The sequence below is a fragment of the Typopeltis vanoorti genome, chromosome 15 (genome assembly GCF_054136105.1).
Source record: "Typopeltis vanoorti isolate ZY-2024b chromosome 15, IOZ_Tvanoo_1.0, whole genome shotgun sequence".
Taxonomy (NCBI): Eukaryota; Metazoa; Arthropoda; class Arachnida; order Uropygi; family Thelyphonidae; genus Typopeltis; species Typopeltis vanoorti.
In genome coordinates, this window is record NC_143563.1 from 28,373,648 (window position 1) to 28,388,540 (window position 14,893).

Here is a 14,893-nt window from a genome sequence, read left to right on the forward strand (position 1 = left end):
CAATCGTTCTGATAATTAAAAGTCCCCATTGTTTTTATTTGGTGATTCATTTCTTCTTCACTAGCAACCGATTCACCAGCTTTGTAAAAACACCCTACTATGTATTTGAACTTGGTACATTTCACCTCCTGGTGTGAACCAAATGGCTTTGAACTCAATGCCACATGAAAAACTGTTGCCAGTATTACAGCCAATATCGTTAAAAGCACCCCCCCCCATTCCTCTTCTACCCTTTACATCTGATACCAGTTAGTATGTCTCCTTTTGATAGCCACATCTCACTAATGCCTACCATCTGAAGTCCCAATGCATTGACTAAGGCAACAAACTGTACCCCTTTGTTTCTTATACTCCTAGCATTTGTGTACAGATATAATAAGTTACTTTCTTCATGCTTTTTTGTATACTCTTCTATGTAGTCTTCATGGCATAGTTGGACAATCTAATACCTCACTTATGCAGATATCCTTGTACATGCTTGATGCCTGTTAAATCTGAACACAAAATTGTTCTCTCCTCATAATCATTTCCATGATAATGCAAATTCCCATCATTAACACACCTACATAACACTGTTGCTCTTGCACACAGATTATCACCATTTTTCCTATCATTTAGTTTCCCTTACTCTCTGTGTGAGGTCTCATACCAATTAATATTTTCTCAAGGCTCCTGATACCAAATGCATTCAAGTGTAGGCAATCCTTGGAAGTCAAAACATTATGCACAGTTCACTTACAGAGAAAATGAGAAATTCTATACTAAGTTCCAAAATTCTTATATGGTTCCTAAACTCTATATAAACGAAATTCTAAATAAAACTCTTAGCAGAGTTCCTAAACTTGAGGAACTATATAGTTCCTAAACACCACCCTCATGCAATTTGCATAAATGGTAGTACAATGAGGATATCAATCTACAGTCGGTCGACTAACACCTTTAATTCCTCCCCCTTATAGGGAGCAGGTGAGGGCATTTTAGCCTTTGTAACTTTTGGAGACTGAGTGGGCAGTTCCATCTCCACCAATAGCCAGTCAGAGACAGCTGGCCCAACAATATCACTAATTAAGCAGCATCTGATGAAGAGACGACTGACAAATGTCACCATCTCGTGGTCCCCAAACCTAACATTATATGTTGTCTGTAATAGTGTGGGTTCTATGGTCAATTTTCTTGATTTTATGGGATGAAGCACTTAAGTTTCCAGGAGAAAAAACCTTTTCCTGTGCCAGAGACTTCCTACTTTCTTTGACTAACTCATGAACCAGTCAAAGAAAGGCTTACAGAAAGTACCTCTACTGAATGACTAGAATTGAATCCAGGCCTTTCTTTAAGCTGCCTAGTGCTGAGGAAGCAGCCACTTCCACTGCACTACACATGGCTCAGTTTATATTTCTTTTGATGTTGTTAAGATTTAGAAAAATTGGTAAAAACTCATGCCTTCCCCCTCCCCCCAGAATTAGGCAGATGAGGATAGTATTTTTTATGCAGAATAGATTTGTTAAGGGGAACTCTTGTTTTAGTAATTTGGTTGCCTTTTACAATAAGAGTAACAAAAGCAGTGGATGAGAGTAAGACATACACTATCATTTGTTTGGATTTTGTCAAGGAATTTGACAGGATGCCACTTGACAAGATGGCATTTAAGTTGCATATGGGTTTGGATATCAAGTTAATGGATTGAATTGGTAACTAAATTATTATTACTATTATTTGTCACCTCCAAGGAGTCCAAAGACTCATCGAGGGAGGGCATCTGCTCTACAACTCTGTCTCCACCACTCACAATCCACCAACTATACCAACCACGCAACCACACCAACAGCATCTATCACTGACCACCACTACCACTAGTATTTCCACGGACAATCACAAACATTCATGCCCATGGCGGGATTCAAACCCGCAGCCTTTTGGCTGGGGAGCATATCCGCTAAATTTCTGAAAGATATTGGAAAGGTGTATATTAAATATGATATGAGAGAGTTGTATATGTGGGACAGTATCAAGGAGTAGGATGGTTACAAGTGGAGTTCCACAGGGTCCAGTACTGGGATCATTACTGTTCAATCTTTATGTCAAGGATACTGTCACTAGACTACAGGGAGATATTCAGTTGTTTTCAAATGATGTAAAGTTTGGGATCCTAAAATAGGATGCATACTTACTTGGTGGAGCTCTATTGGAAGATGTGGAGGAAGCGAGGGATCTTGGGAAGATTGTAGATAGATATTTGAAGTTCAGAGGATATATTGCAAAGTTTGTGAAGAGACAACTCAGAGAACAGTTGCAATATTGAGGAGGATATTGACCAAGAGAAATAAAAGGCTGGTGGTCCCATTTATAAAACTTTGATCAGACCACCAGGATAAGTGCTTCTGTAGCATAACTGGAAGAATGACGGTATATTGCACCCTTTGATTGGAAAAGATGCAAGTTCGATTCTCGTCATTACATTAGGAATCTTTATATGGGTTTTTTCATTTGAAGATGAATTAGCCAAACTCATATGGAGGTAGAAGAGATTTTTTTTTCTTCCAGAAACTAAGGTTTTTCACTCTGTATACAGACAAATCAGAACACGTGCAATTTACAGACAAAAAATACTGTTGGTGGTAGTGATGGGCAGTAGATGATAGTTTTGTGTAGGAGGAGAATTAAGCAACAGGGGAGATGGTTAGATGTGTGTAGCAGAGTGGAGTAGAGCACCTTCCTGCAATGAATCCTTGGAGGTGTCATGTAATAATAAATAATAATTTGTTTAAAACACAACGAAAATGATATCAGGACTGTACAGTGTTGTTATGAGGATAGGCAGAAGGCATGTAAACCACAGAATTTGGTGGACAGAAGACAAAGTGTGGGGAAAAGGAATATGACTGCAACATTTATACTGTTTAAAGGTTATTATCAGACTGACACTGAAGAGATTTTTCATATGGTCAAACGAGAAGAAGAAACATGCACAAGGGGATATCCCTGAAAGTTGCAAAAGGAAAAGTAAAACTAAGAAGGTAAGAAGTAAGTTTTTTTATGCATTGCATGAGAGAGAGAGAGAGAGAGAGAGAGAGTGGTAAAAGTGCAAATGGTGGATGCATTTAAGGAGTGGTACAATAGACTGTGTTGTCTAGCATTGACTTATCACAAAAAGTCTTATGACTCCATGGAGGTCTGGAAAATAATAATAATGAAATCACTATATAGAAAATTACACAAAATTACAAAACTGTTTGATGATGCTTTATTATACAAGTAATCATTATAAAACACAGCAGCAGCAGCAAAAATATAAATGCTGTAGTTTGAATTGATTATATTTATTCAGCTTAATATTATATGTTTCATTTAGTGTTACATATATCATAAATATTCAGAACATTATGCATATCAACATACAGTAGAGACTCACTATAGTGAACCCCCTTCTCCCCAGGGAACAGAGACATAGTTTGTTATAGTGTAGTATTCACTATAGTGAATTTAGGGGAAAAAATACTGACCCACCTCCACACTATTCTTAATAAATCAAGGGAAATAGTGGGGAAGAGAACAAAATAAACTATAAAAAAAAAACAAACAAAGGAAATTACAGGAAACAGAACACAGGAAAGCACAACAAAACAAAACAAAAAATTTCAAGAAACAGAAAAAGAGCAATCACAAGATTCACAACAAAGGAAATTACAGGACACAGAAAAGAAAACACAAATGATTGATAGGAAGCATGCAAAAACATCATAGCAAAAGTCCAAACACAAACAATAATGGGAAACATAAGAAAGAACAAGGCATATGAAATTATAAAAATAAAACACAGAATTGAAATTTTGCAATGTTATGTTATCTGAAATTAATGTTACTTTCCTGAATTCTTCATAATGAACTAAATCTGAAAACTTTAACACTCAGTCAACAACATCAACAAAGAGATCACGTGTGATGAACATGAGTCATTCTGTATTAGTTAGCTTTAGGAGAGGACAAAACTGACCCAATGATGTTAAAGAGACGCAATGATGTAGAGCTGGCAAAAATGGATACCTTTTTTCTTAGAACTGTAGATTAAAGAAATATTGCACAATATACAGTATTTCTTTAATTTAAAGTTTAAGTAAAAGTTATAACATTTGTTTGGGTGACAGCTCATTTTGTGTTTGGAAGATTCTTCATCCATAAGCTAAAATTTTTCTAAATTTATGATTTAGAATTTTTAAGTTTTTGACCTAAATTTTTTATTTTAATGGTATGGTATGCATATGTTTATTTCATTTTGTAAAAGGTTCAGAGGCAATTGGTCAAAACTGATGTCTAGAATGTTAATTATGAAGAAGGGTTGAGACAATATGATGTAAAGAGCAGGGGCACGTCAGTAGTGTCCGGCATCTGTGTGTAAAACTTTAGTTGGCACCCCTATCCCCCCCCCTCCAATAAAAAAATCACTTTAAAAACGTTTTTTTTTTAAGTATTTCCTCCTCTTTGGCGCCGTTACTATCCTGGCGCCTGTGTGCATTGCACACATTATAACATATGACCAGTGCGCCCCTGGTAAAGGGTCTAGTGAATAGGTGGAAGAGGGGTGATATGATAGGCACATACAAGTTGGTAAGGGATTATTATAGGATTAATGTTGAAGAGGTTTTTCATAAAATGGTTGAAATTGGGGGAGAACATAAGGTCATCCCTGGAAGCTGCATAAGGAGGATGTGCAAAGGAGTTAGAAGCAGGTTTTTTGCATGGAGAGTTGTGAATAACCAATACATTGCCTGAGAGCATGGTGTCTGCAGAGAATTGGAATGTGTTAAGGCATGGTATGATGAGCTATGTGTATGAGAAAAGGGACCTCCTAGATGAGCCTGTGTCTTAGGATAATAATAATAATGATGATGATTTCAGGCAAGTGACATTAATTTAAGCTAATGTAATATTTCAACATTAATTTTGAATTTTCATTTTTATAATTTCGTACTATTCTAATTCTTTCTTATGTTTTTTCCCATTATTGCTTGCAGTTGTACTTTTTCATGTTGTCATTATTTTGTGTGCTTTATGTATGGTTCCTGCAAATCCTTTGTGTTCTGTCATTAATAAATTAAAGATGACAAGGATTTATATTCTAGATTTCATCCTTTATCCAAGTGTAAGCACATGAAGTAACTTCACGACTGGGCTACTTGCATGTAGAGGCTAATGACTTCATATTGATTGCCTTTGTATCCCATAATGTAAGGCACATACATATCCTTATGGACATGTAAGGATATGCTTTATGGAAAGGGCCACTACCCAGACTTGTTTCGACCTTTACTGAGGTCCAGTACCGTTGACAGGGTGTAGCATAGAGGCAGTCTGCCACACAGTGCGGCTTAATAAGGGCGCTCGTTCAGCCATATTATGGTAGTCACCGTTGCTACGCTAACAATTCCTTTTAGCATAGCAAGTGCGGAAAGAAGTTTTTCCAAGCTTAAAGTGATTAAAAATTATTTGCAAACAGCAATGACCCAAGAAAGATTGGTTGGTCTAGCAACTATATCGATAGAGGCAGACATAGCTTATAATTTAAAGTTAGAAGAGCTTATAAACAGTTTTATTGTGCGATATCACTGTAGAGAGCAAACATTTAATTAATATTATTATCTAATTGTTTTGCATTAATGTTTCTCTTGTAAAAACAAAATAGCAATTGGAGATTTTCTTATATTTTTGTTTTATAATCCATCAGGGGCGATATGTAATTGTTTGCCTCAGGGCAGGGGTGTGCTGACAATATGTGCAATGTGTGCAGTGCACACAGGTGCCAGGATAGTAAAGGCGCCAAAGATTTCAGGCGAGGAAGAAATACTTTTAAAAAATATTATTCATTAATTATATCAAAATAAATTACATTTTTGTTTAAATTTGAATTATATTTTATAGATTTGCCTTAAACAAATTATTTATAAACACTTATTTGTTATTATTTCTTAAGATCTTATTTTATTCTGATCCTAGTTCTAACAAGTAGTTTAGCGTAAACAAGTAAAAACTTGAACTTGCGTGAGTTTACTGTTTACAGGATGACACACATTTGAATTTGTTTAATCTTGTTTACACTAGCATTTGATTAAACATATATAAGAAAATCTGCTGCAGTTTTTAACTTTATTCTATATTCTGTTGTTATCAGGAGAATATAGGCAACATCTTGTAATGTACCTGAATCGTCATGAGAAAAATTTAAATCATTTAAAAAAAAAATAATAATCGACAGAATTAATTACATTCCTTAAAAAATAAAACTTGTGTTGATCATTTGCAACAAACAGTTTTAGATAATGAACGGAAAGTTAGTATGAAGTTATAAAAAGAATAATTTTTGTAGTACAGTTTTTAGGCAAATAAAATCTAGCTCTTTGTGGTAAAAGTAATAAACTTTACGATCGCAACAATGGCAATTTTTTAAAATGCATCGAGATGTTAGAAAAGTTTGATCATTTTATATTGGAACACACGCGACGTGTAGTTAATGATCCTGAATTTAATGTTGGAAGTTTATTTTGCACTTGGTTAGACTATAATAAATTTAGTTTATCCTTTATCCAAGTGTAAGCAAACAAAGTTTACGCCTGAAAATATTTTCAGGACTGAGGTAAGGTGGTACATCTCTTGGCAACTCGTAGCAAAGGTGGATCAAGTTCTCATCACTCCTTGTCTCAGTATCTTCCATAATGCAAAGCACATCTCCTTGCGGACATGATATACCTATGCATTAAGGGAAAGGCCACTACCCAGACCGGTTTCCCATTGTTTAAGTGAGTGATACCTCTTCCAAAAACACGTAAAATCACCCAATAATGAGTGACCTGCAGGAATAGAAGGTCAGAACTCAGTTGGCTCTACACCATGACAGGCTCCCCCACCATCGAGCAGATTCGCTCATTTTGTAGGGTAACAGCAACAGCCATGCCTCAGTTAACTTCACAGGCTACAGCATTGTCATTCGTTACCCCCCACTCAGGCCCTAGAGGACAGCAACAGCCGAGCCTCAGTTAAAACTTCATGGGCTACAGCATTGCCATTCATCACCCAAGCTACCAACCGGTTTCGACCTTTATTGAGGTCTCGTCAGTGAGAGGCAAACCCAGAGTGGTGATACTAAGCCAGAAGCAATGGAGAGGTAATATTTACCTATACGAGTTAACAACCAGTGTACCACTTTATTATTAAATTACTCTAGATTTAGAGAAAGATGTTGGAAGTTTATTTTGCACTTGATTAGACTATAATAAATTTAGTTTAATCCTTTATCCAAGTGTAAGCAAACAAAGTTTGCGCCTGAAAATATCTTCAGGACTGAGGTAAGGTGGTACATCCCTTGGCAACTCGTAGCAAAGGTGGATCAAGTTCTCATCACTCTTTGTCTCAGTATCTCCCATAATGCAAAGCACATCTCCTTGCGGACATGTATACTGTTATGCATTAAGGGAAGGGCTGCTACCCAGACCGGTTCCGACCATTATTGAGGTCTGGTCAGTGGAAGGTGGTACACCAGTTGTTAACTCGTATAGGTAAATATGACCTTTCCATTGCTTCTGGCTTAGTATCACCACTCTGGGTTTGCCTCCTACTGACAAGACCTCAATAAAGGTTGAAACTGGTCTGGGTACTGGCCCTTCCGTTAATGCATAGCAGTATACATGTCTGCAAGGAGATGTGCTTTGCATTATGGGAGATACTGAGACAAGGAGTGATGAGAGCTTGGTCCACCTTTGCTACAAATTTCCAAGGGATGTACCACCTTACCTCAGTCCTGAAGATATTATCAGGTGCAAACTTTTGTTTGCTTACACTTGGATAAAGGATTAAACTAAATTTATTATATCCTGACTTTAAAAATATGCCCTCCTATTTAGAAGATAAAATTCAAAATGAAATACAGTAAAACCCCGAAGTTACGCGGTAGGTGAGACCAACAAAAAGTGCGTAAGTCCAATTCGCGTAACTCAGGGTATAATTTTGCGTGTAATTTATATATACAAACATACAATTGGGACCAAAGATTTACAAAAACACCTATATTTTTTAAGAAATATAATCATAATTGTAGTTTTGTTTTTCGTACATAAAAAAAAGAAAGTTATTTTGATGTCGATGATTTCATAAAATCTAATAGATTCGTCTGAGGGCATAATGTCTTTTTCTTGTCATGCAAAATTTCTTCATAGCAAGCTAATGATTTTTTTATTCCTTGCCTTGTGGCTACAATTTGTTCCTCATTAGAATCTATGTCCTCCAAAATCTGTAAACCTTTCTTTTATGATTGTTCTTACTGTGGATTCCTGTAGATTGAACTTCTTTGCTAGCTCACAAATTTTCATTCTGCCTTCCAAATCCTTAATAATGTTGAGTTTTGTTTCCAAAGTCAATGTTTTTCTTTTCTTGCTAGCTGTAGAAGAATCGGACTTGCTTCTTTTAGATGACATTATTATTTTTTATGTGATAAAATTTTTATCAAGGACATAACATTAAACAATCGCAAGGTTTGTGGACTATAAAAATCGTGTATAAATGGAGACCACGCGAAACACGTCAGTGCTTGTTCACAGCATGTGCAACACTGGCGAATGCAGCCGGTGCTGCATTTGCCAGATATTGAAATTTTTTCACTTGGTTATACCATAAATTAAAGATGTCAAAAAATTATATTCTTGGTTTCATTCTTTATCCAAGTGTAAGAAAAGAAAGTTTGTGCATGAAGTAACTTCATGACTGGGCTACTTGCATCTCTCCTGGGCCTGGCTGCCACTGTTGAAACCTAAATAAAGGTCAAAACTGGTCTGGGTAGGAGCCATTCCCAAATACAGAGCATTATACATGTCCATAAGGATATGTGCCTTGCATTATAGGATACTAAGGCAGTTGATGTGAAGTCATTAGCTTCTATGTACAAGTAGCCCAGTCATGAAGTTATTATTATTATTATTACAGGTATCTCCATGGAGTCAGTAGACTCGTCGCGGGAGACCCAAACTAGCAAAACAATATCTGTCACATCTCTTCTTGAATTCATTTACAGATGACTAAGTCAGGCAATGAATTCCACTCATTCACCACCCTCCAGGCAAAAAACCTTGTTCTGACACCTTTGTTAACCACACTCTTCTTTAATTTCCAGAGATGACCTCTTGTTCTTCCATCACTATCACACAGCTGAAACATTTCCCCTGCATCAATCCTATAAAAACCTTTCAGTAATTTGAATGTTTCTATCATATCCCCTCTTCTTTGCCTATCAACCAATCTCTACAATCCGCAAGCTCTCAATCTATCAATGTAGGGAGCATTTTTTATATCGCTCACCAACTTGGTCACTCTTCTCTGAACCCTCTCCACAGCCTCCTCATCTCCAAGGAATCCAGGTGACCAGACCTGAGCACAGTAATCCAAATGTGGAAGTATCAATGCTTTATAAAGGGGAATAATAACCTCTTTATCTCTGGATGTCAGTATGTTCCTCAACAACCAAGTAATCCTATGTGCAATCTTGGACACCTTAGCAATGTGTCCTCTGAACTTCATCTCCCTATCTACCAATACCCCTAAGTCCCTAGCCTCATCAATCTCTTGAAGTACCTTTCCATTGATGTAGTACACAGCTGGTAATCTTTTAATCCCAAAATGCATATCTTTACACTTTTCCACATTGAACTGACATCCATTATCTTTTGCCCATTTTACCAGCTTATTTAAATCCTCCTGCAAACTTTCAACATCAGCTTGATTTTTTATTGCACTTCTAAGTGTTTTTTATTGCACTTCCAAAGTTACTTCATGTGTAAGCTTTGTTTGCTTACACTTGGATAAAGGATAAAACCAAGAATATAATTTCTTGACATCTTTAATTTATAGTATAACCAAGTGAAAAAACTTTCAGCATCTGTCATCAATATAAGAATTCCCACCATTTCCTTTGTTGTAATTTCAGCATTTTCTTTTGTTAGAGAGTTTCCAGAGATTTCTTTTGTTCTGTTTCTTTCTATTTCTTTTATTTCCTTCAGTCTCCTTTGTTCATTTTCCCCATGATTTTCTTTTGTTTTATTTCTCCCGATTTTATTCATTCTGTTTCTTATGATCTTGTCTTCTATTCCTGTAAATTTTCTCCGTGTTCTGTCATCAGCATTTGATTTCCTGCCATTTCCTTTGCTGGACTGGTTGCAGTTAGTGGATTGAGTGGTGGAGACAGAGAGTCGTAGAGCAAGTTCCCTCCTTTGATGAGTCTTTGAACTCCCTGAAGGTGTCACATAATAATAATAATAATAATAATAAGCTTAAAATAGCACTGGTTCTATGGAATTTAAACCAGGACTTTTCCATAGTTCATTATAATAGCACATCATTTTGTTATAGTTGTGTTCACTGTAGTGAATATCTACTGTATAAAATGTTCTGTAGTTTTACAGAAGGATAGAACTTCTTTACCATTTCCAAAAAAAAATGAATTACTTACAGATACATGGTACCAAAGTATCATTCCATTCTTTGTTTGAAATACACTGTAGAGATTTACTAGCCTCCAAAGTATCATTAAACAAATAACCCTTATTACATACATACAAAGCAGAACTTCCATTACGATATGCAAGATATCCAAGGTATGGAGAAGGTAATGTTGGACAGTCTAGAACTGTAAAAAAAAATGAAGTTGTAATGGTAAACAAATTCCAGTATTAACAGCTTCAATATTTTTGTGAAAAGATAATAATCATTATATATTAAATTCACTATCATCACTTTCTTTTTTCTGCATTATTCATGATTTAAAATTTAAACAGTGCACAGTGAGAAGATAAAAGTGTGTTCCCTGTTAAATTATTAGCCAGCAAAGGTTGGTCGATTGGTAGAGCCTCTGCTACTAATGGCTCATTTAAGTAAGTTTGAGTGCGGTTAGTAGTTGGAATGGGACCAATCGTTCAATGCTGTTGGCACACTCTCCCTCGATGAGTCTTTGGACTCCCTGGAGGCGTTTAATAATAATAAATCTTTTTTAATATTTGTGAACTTTCTTTTTTCAAAAGAAGTTTTAATAGAGGAATACAAAATAAGGTGATATAAGAGCAGGCAGTCTAGTGTTGGAAACACATTAATTCAATAAAAAATATAATAATTAAGTGATCATTATGTGGTTAGCGTATCTACTCTCCAGCGAAAAGGCTGCGGGCTCGAATCCAGTTGATGATGCAATTGGTGGATGAAGTTGAGTGGTGGAGACGGAGAGTTGTAGAGTAGGTGCCCTCCCTTGATGAGTTTTTGGACTCCCTGGAGGTGTGTCAAATAATAATCATAATAATTACATTTAATGATCACTTAACAAATATTTCAAGAAAAAAACCTCAATCCATCTTCATGGAAACAAGAACTACAAGCTAGCTTAAAACAAACTACATATGTATAGCAATCAGCTAACCATCAAGGTAGGTGTTATCACAGATTGCATGTGTAATAGAAAGAAATGCATTCAGTGGAATGATGATCAATCAAGCTTAACATGCAAACTCATGTAAAAAAAAAAAAAAAATAGGGTGTCATAAGCCCTTGGCTACAAATTATAGGCCAATCTGTATATCTGGAGTTGTGGTGAAAGTACTAGGGAGATTGGTGAAAACTAGGATACAGAAATGGGTTGATAACAGCAGTATTTTCTATGGTTATCAGCATGGATTTGTTAAAGGGAGATCATGTTTTACTAACTTACTTATGTACTATAACAAGGTGACAAATGTCTTCGACAAGGGAGATGTATATACAGTGGGTATACTTAGGGTTTTGCAAAAGCTTTTCATAGACTGCCACACGACAAGCTGTTAAATAAATTGAAAGAGATGGATTGGATAACAGACTTCTGAGTTGGATTGGTGACTGGCTGTCAGATAGGTTTCAGAAAGTTGTATATGGGGATGCAGTATCCCAAAAGTGGAAGGTCACTAGTGATGTGCCACAGGGGTCAGTTTTGGTACGACTGTTGTTCAATTTGTATACTGATAATATTGGAATGGGTTTAACTGGTGATATAGAACTGTTTGCAGATGATGCAAAATTGGGGAAAGAGCAATGCAGAGTCAAGTGGATGTTATAGCCCAGTGGTTAAATTCTGAACGACTAAGTTCTAGGACCCTATACGAAATAACCAATTGTATTTACCTTTGAATGTTATCCGGGGAAGCTCGAAACCTCCCTGCCCCTTTCATCACACGTTCGTAAATCAGGCGACTGTCAATATTGACTTTATATACACATTCAAAACTGTAAACAACTGTTGAATAATGACACAATAATGTAGGCATAATTACTGTAAAGGGAGAAAAGTCACAAAACAGAAAAATGTTCCTACAAAATAGCCAATTGTATTTACCTTTGAATGCGATCCACTAGTCGAGTGTCCAGCAAGTTAGCAAATCTTTCCTTTCATTCAGCGTATTAATATTATCGAATTGCAACTGATGGGAATTCTGTGTTTTTTTCTGTCGATTCGTTACAGAACTCTTTCTCTTCAGAAACTACACACAAACTATCATTACAAACCTCGTTTTGTATTATGACTGTCATCTGAGCTATTTTTCCATTTAAAGAAGGTACCAATGTACTTATCCATAGTTGAAATACTGTACTTACTCAAATATAACTCGCTCTCGCACCTCTGATTTTACTTTTCAAAAAAAGAAATGAAAACGTTTTGCATATACCTTGCACATGAAAAAAAAGCTTAAACACGTTCCCGTCGGGCGATAATAACTTGCTCCCATGGTAAACAACATTCCCTCCCTAATAGCCACTATACTGCAAAGGCAAAAAATACAAGTACTTTTATTATGTCAGTGAATAAGTTACAACCACTCTGTGTAATATATTTCTCAACAAATAGTGCAATTAGAGACAACTGGGATAAAAACTGTACTAATTAATGAATCACATGTCCCCTCATACAGAAACTATGCTGAATAGACTCAAGAAAAACCCATATGTTGCACCAGCAAACACAGTATCTAACTAAAAACTATTGTAATTAATTAGATGTGTGCGAGTTTGCTCGCCGCAAAGCAGCAATAAAATTCAACTGAACATGTTAAAATTCGTAAACGTGTTAAAACTAAGAAATATATATATATATATATATCAATGTTCTTATGGCAGTTTCACATATTACTGTTGAATTCGGTTGAAGAGTGTTAGCATTTCAACTCAATTGTCGGCTTGCTTTTATCTTTCAGTCGCACGATCTTTTGTTAATACTGCACCAATCATATGCACATCTTAATAACCTGCCATTCTGTCTGTTTCACGTTAGGCTTGATTACCATAAAGGGAGAAAAGTCACAAAACAGAAAAATGTTCTGGTTCCAGGCCTGGTGCATATAAAAATTCCAGGGTCGGGGCCCTGGGCTGAATTTAACCACTGTTATGGCCTTACAGGAGGACTTGAATAGATTGCATGAATGGGCAAGTCAGCAGAACTATCAGTTCATTGTTGTAAAGTGCAAAGTTTTGAAATTTGGTAGGCAACGATGAGATGCAAAATATATATACTTGGTGCGAAAACTTTAAAGCATAAAGGAGGTAGAGAAGATGAGACATCTGGGAGTGGTGGTGGTGGACAAAGACCTGAAATTCAGGGGCTACATTGCACATGTTGCGAAGACATCACATTGATAATGGCAATGATGTGGAGGACCCTGATGTGCAGAAATAAAAAGGTTATGATACTATTGTATAAGGCATTGATCAGGTCTCATATGGATTGTGCACAGATTTCATCACCAGTTTTTCATGATGATGAGGATACATTAGAAAAGCCTAGAGAAGATTTCACAAAGGTCATCAGTGATCTTTATAATGTGGGGTATGAGGACAAATTGAGAGAATGTAAATTGCAAAGGCTCATGAAATAGGAGGAGGAGAGTGTATTATTGAGACATATAAGCTAGTCAGGGGTTGTTATCAGGTTGATATGGAAGAGATTTTTCACAGAATGAGAGAGAGAGGGAGGGAGGGGGGGGAGAACAAGAGGCCATCCCTGAAAACTGTATAAGGAGAGTGTGAGCAGAGGAGTCAGGAGAAGGTTCTTTAAATGGAAAGTGGCTGGTGAATGGAATGCATTGCCTGAGTGTGTTGTGAATGTAGACAAAATTTAATCCGTTTAAGGCATGGTTTGATAAGCTTTATATGTGATAGCATGTACCTCTCATGATGAGTCTCCAACTCCATAGAGGTTAGATGTTAATGATGATAATAATAATAATAAAGATAATTAACTACTGCAAATTAAGATTAGAATTCTCCACATGATAAACAATCATTTCAATTTAAATTATGCAAAGTGACAGTGCCTCAGAACTGCTTCAGGAAGCTTTATGTCTTTTTAAATGTTGCTGTAGAAGTGATTCGCCATAATGAATGTTAAATTGTCTTCGCTAGTCCTCTTCTTAATAGAACTGTCAGTTCCATTAAGAACTGACTGACATGACATGTCATGACACACCAGGTAAAGAAAAGAGTACTAGTTGTTCTTTGTGGGGAGGGGGGGATAGTTTGAACTGACTGATATGACATGACAAACAAAAAAAGTGATATGATTGAGACTTTTAAACTGTTGAGAGGTGGTTACAGGGTTGACACTGGGGAGTTCTTTCGCTTGGTTGAACAGCGGGAAGGAGTGATGACAAGAGGCCATCCCTGGAAGTTACGAAAGGAAACTGTGAGCAAGAGGGTGAGGAGTGGTTTCTTTGCATGGTGGGTGGTTGAACTGTGGAATGCATTGCCTGATGGAGTGGTGAGAGCAAGAACGGTCAATGAGTTTAAGGAGTGGTATGATAGACTTTGTGTTTCTTAGGGGGGGACCTCCCCTCGATGAGTCTTGACTTAC

The 14,893-nt window shown here is 36.5% G+C and overlaps 1 protein-coding gene across 1 annotated transcript in view; it reads right to left on the minus strand.

The window, feature by feature from the left end:
• LOC150098547 (uncharacterized) overlaps positions 1-14,893 on the minus strand; it is a 257,681-nt gene that overhangs the window by 54,068 nt on the left and 188,720 nt on the right. The window contains exon 5 of the mRNA XM_090405369.1: positions 10,484-10,660. Coding sequence (XP_090261495.1) covers positions 10,484-10,660 — 177 coding nt within the window. The remainder of the gene's footprint in view (positions 1-10,483; positions 10,661-14,893) is intronic.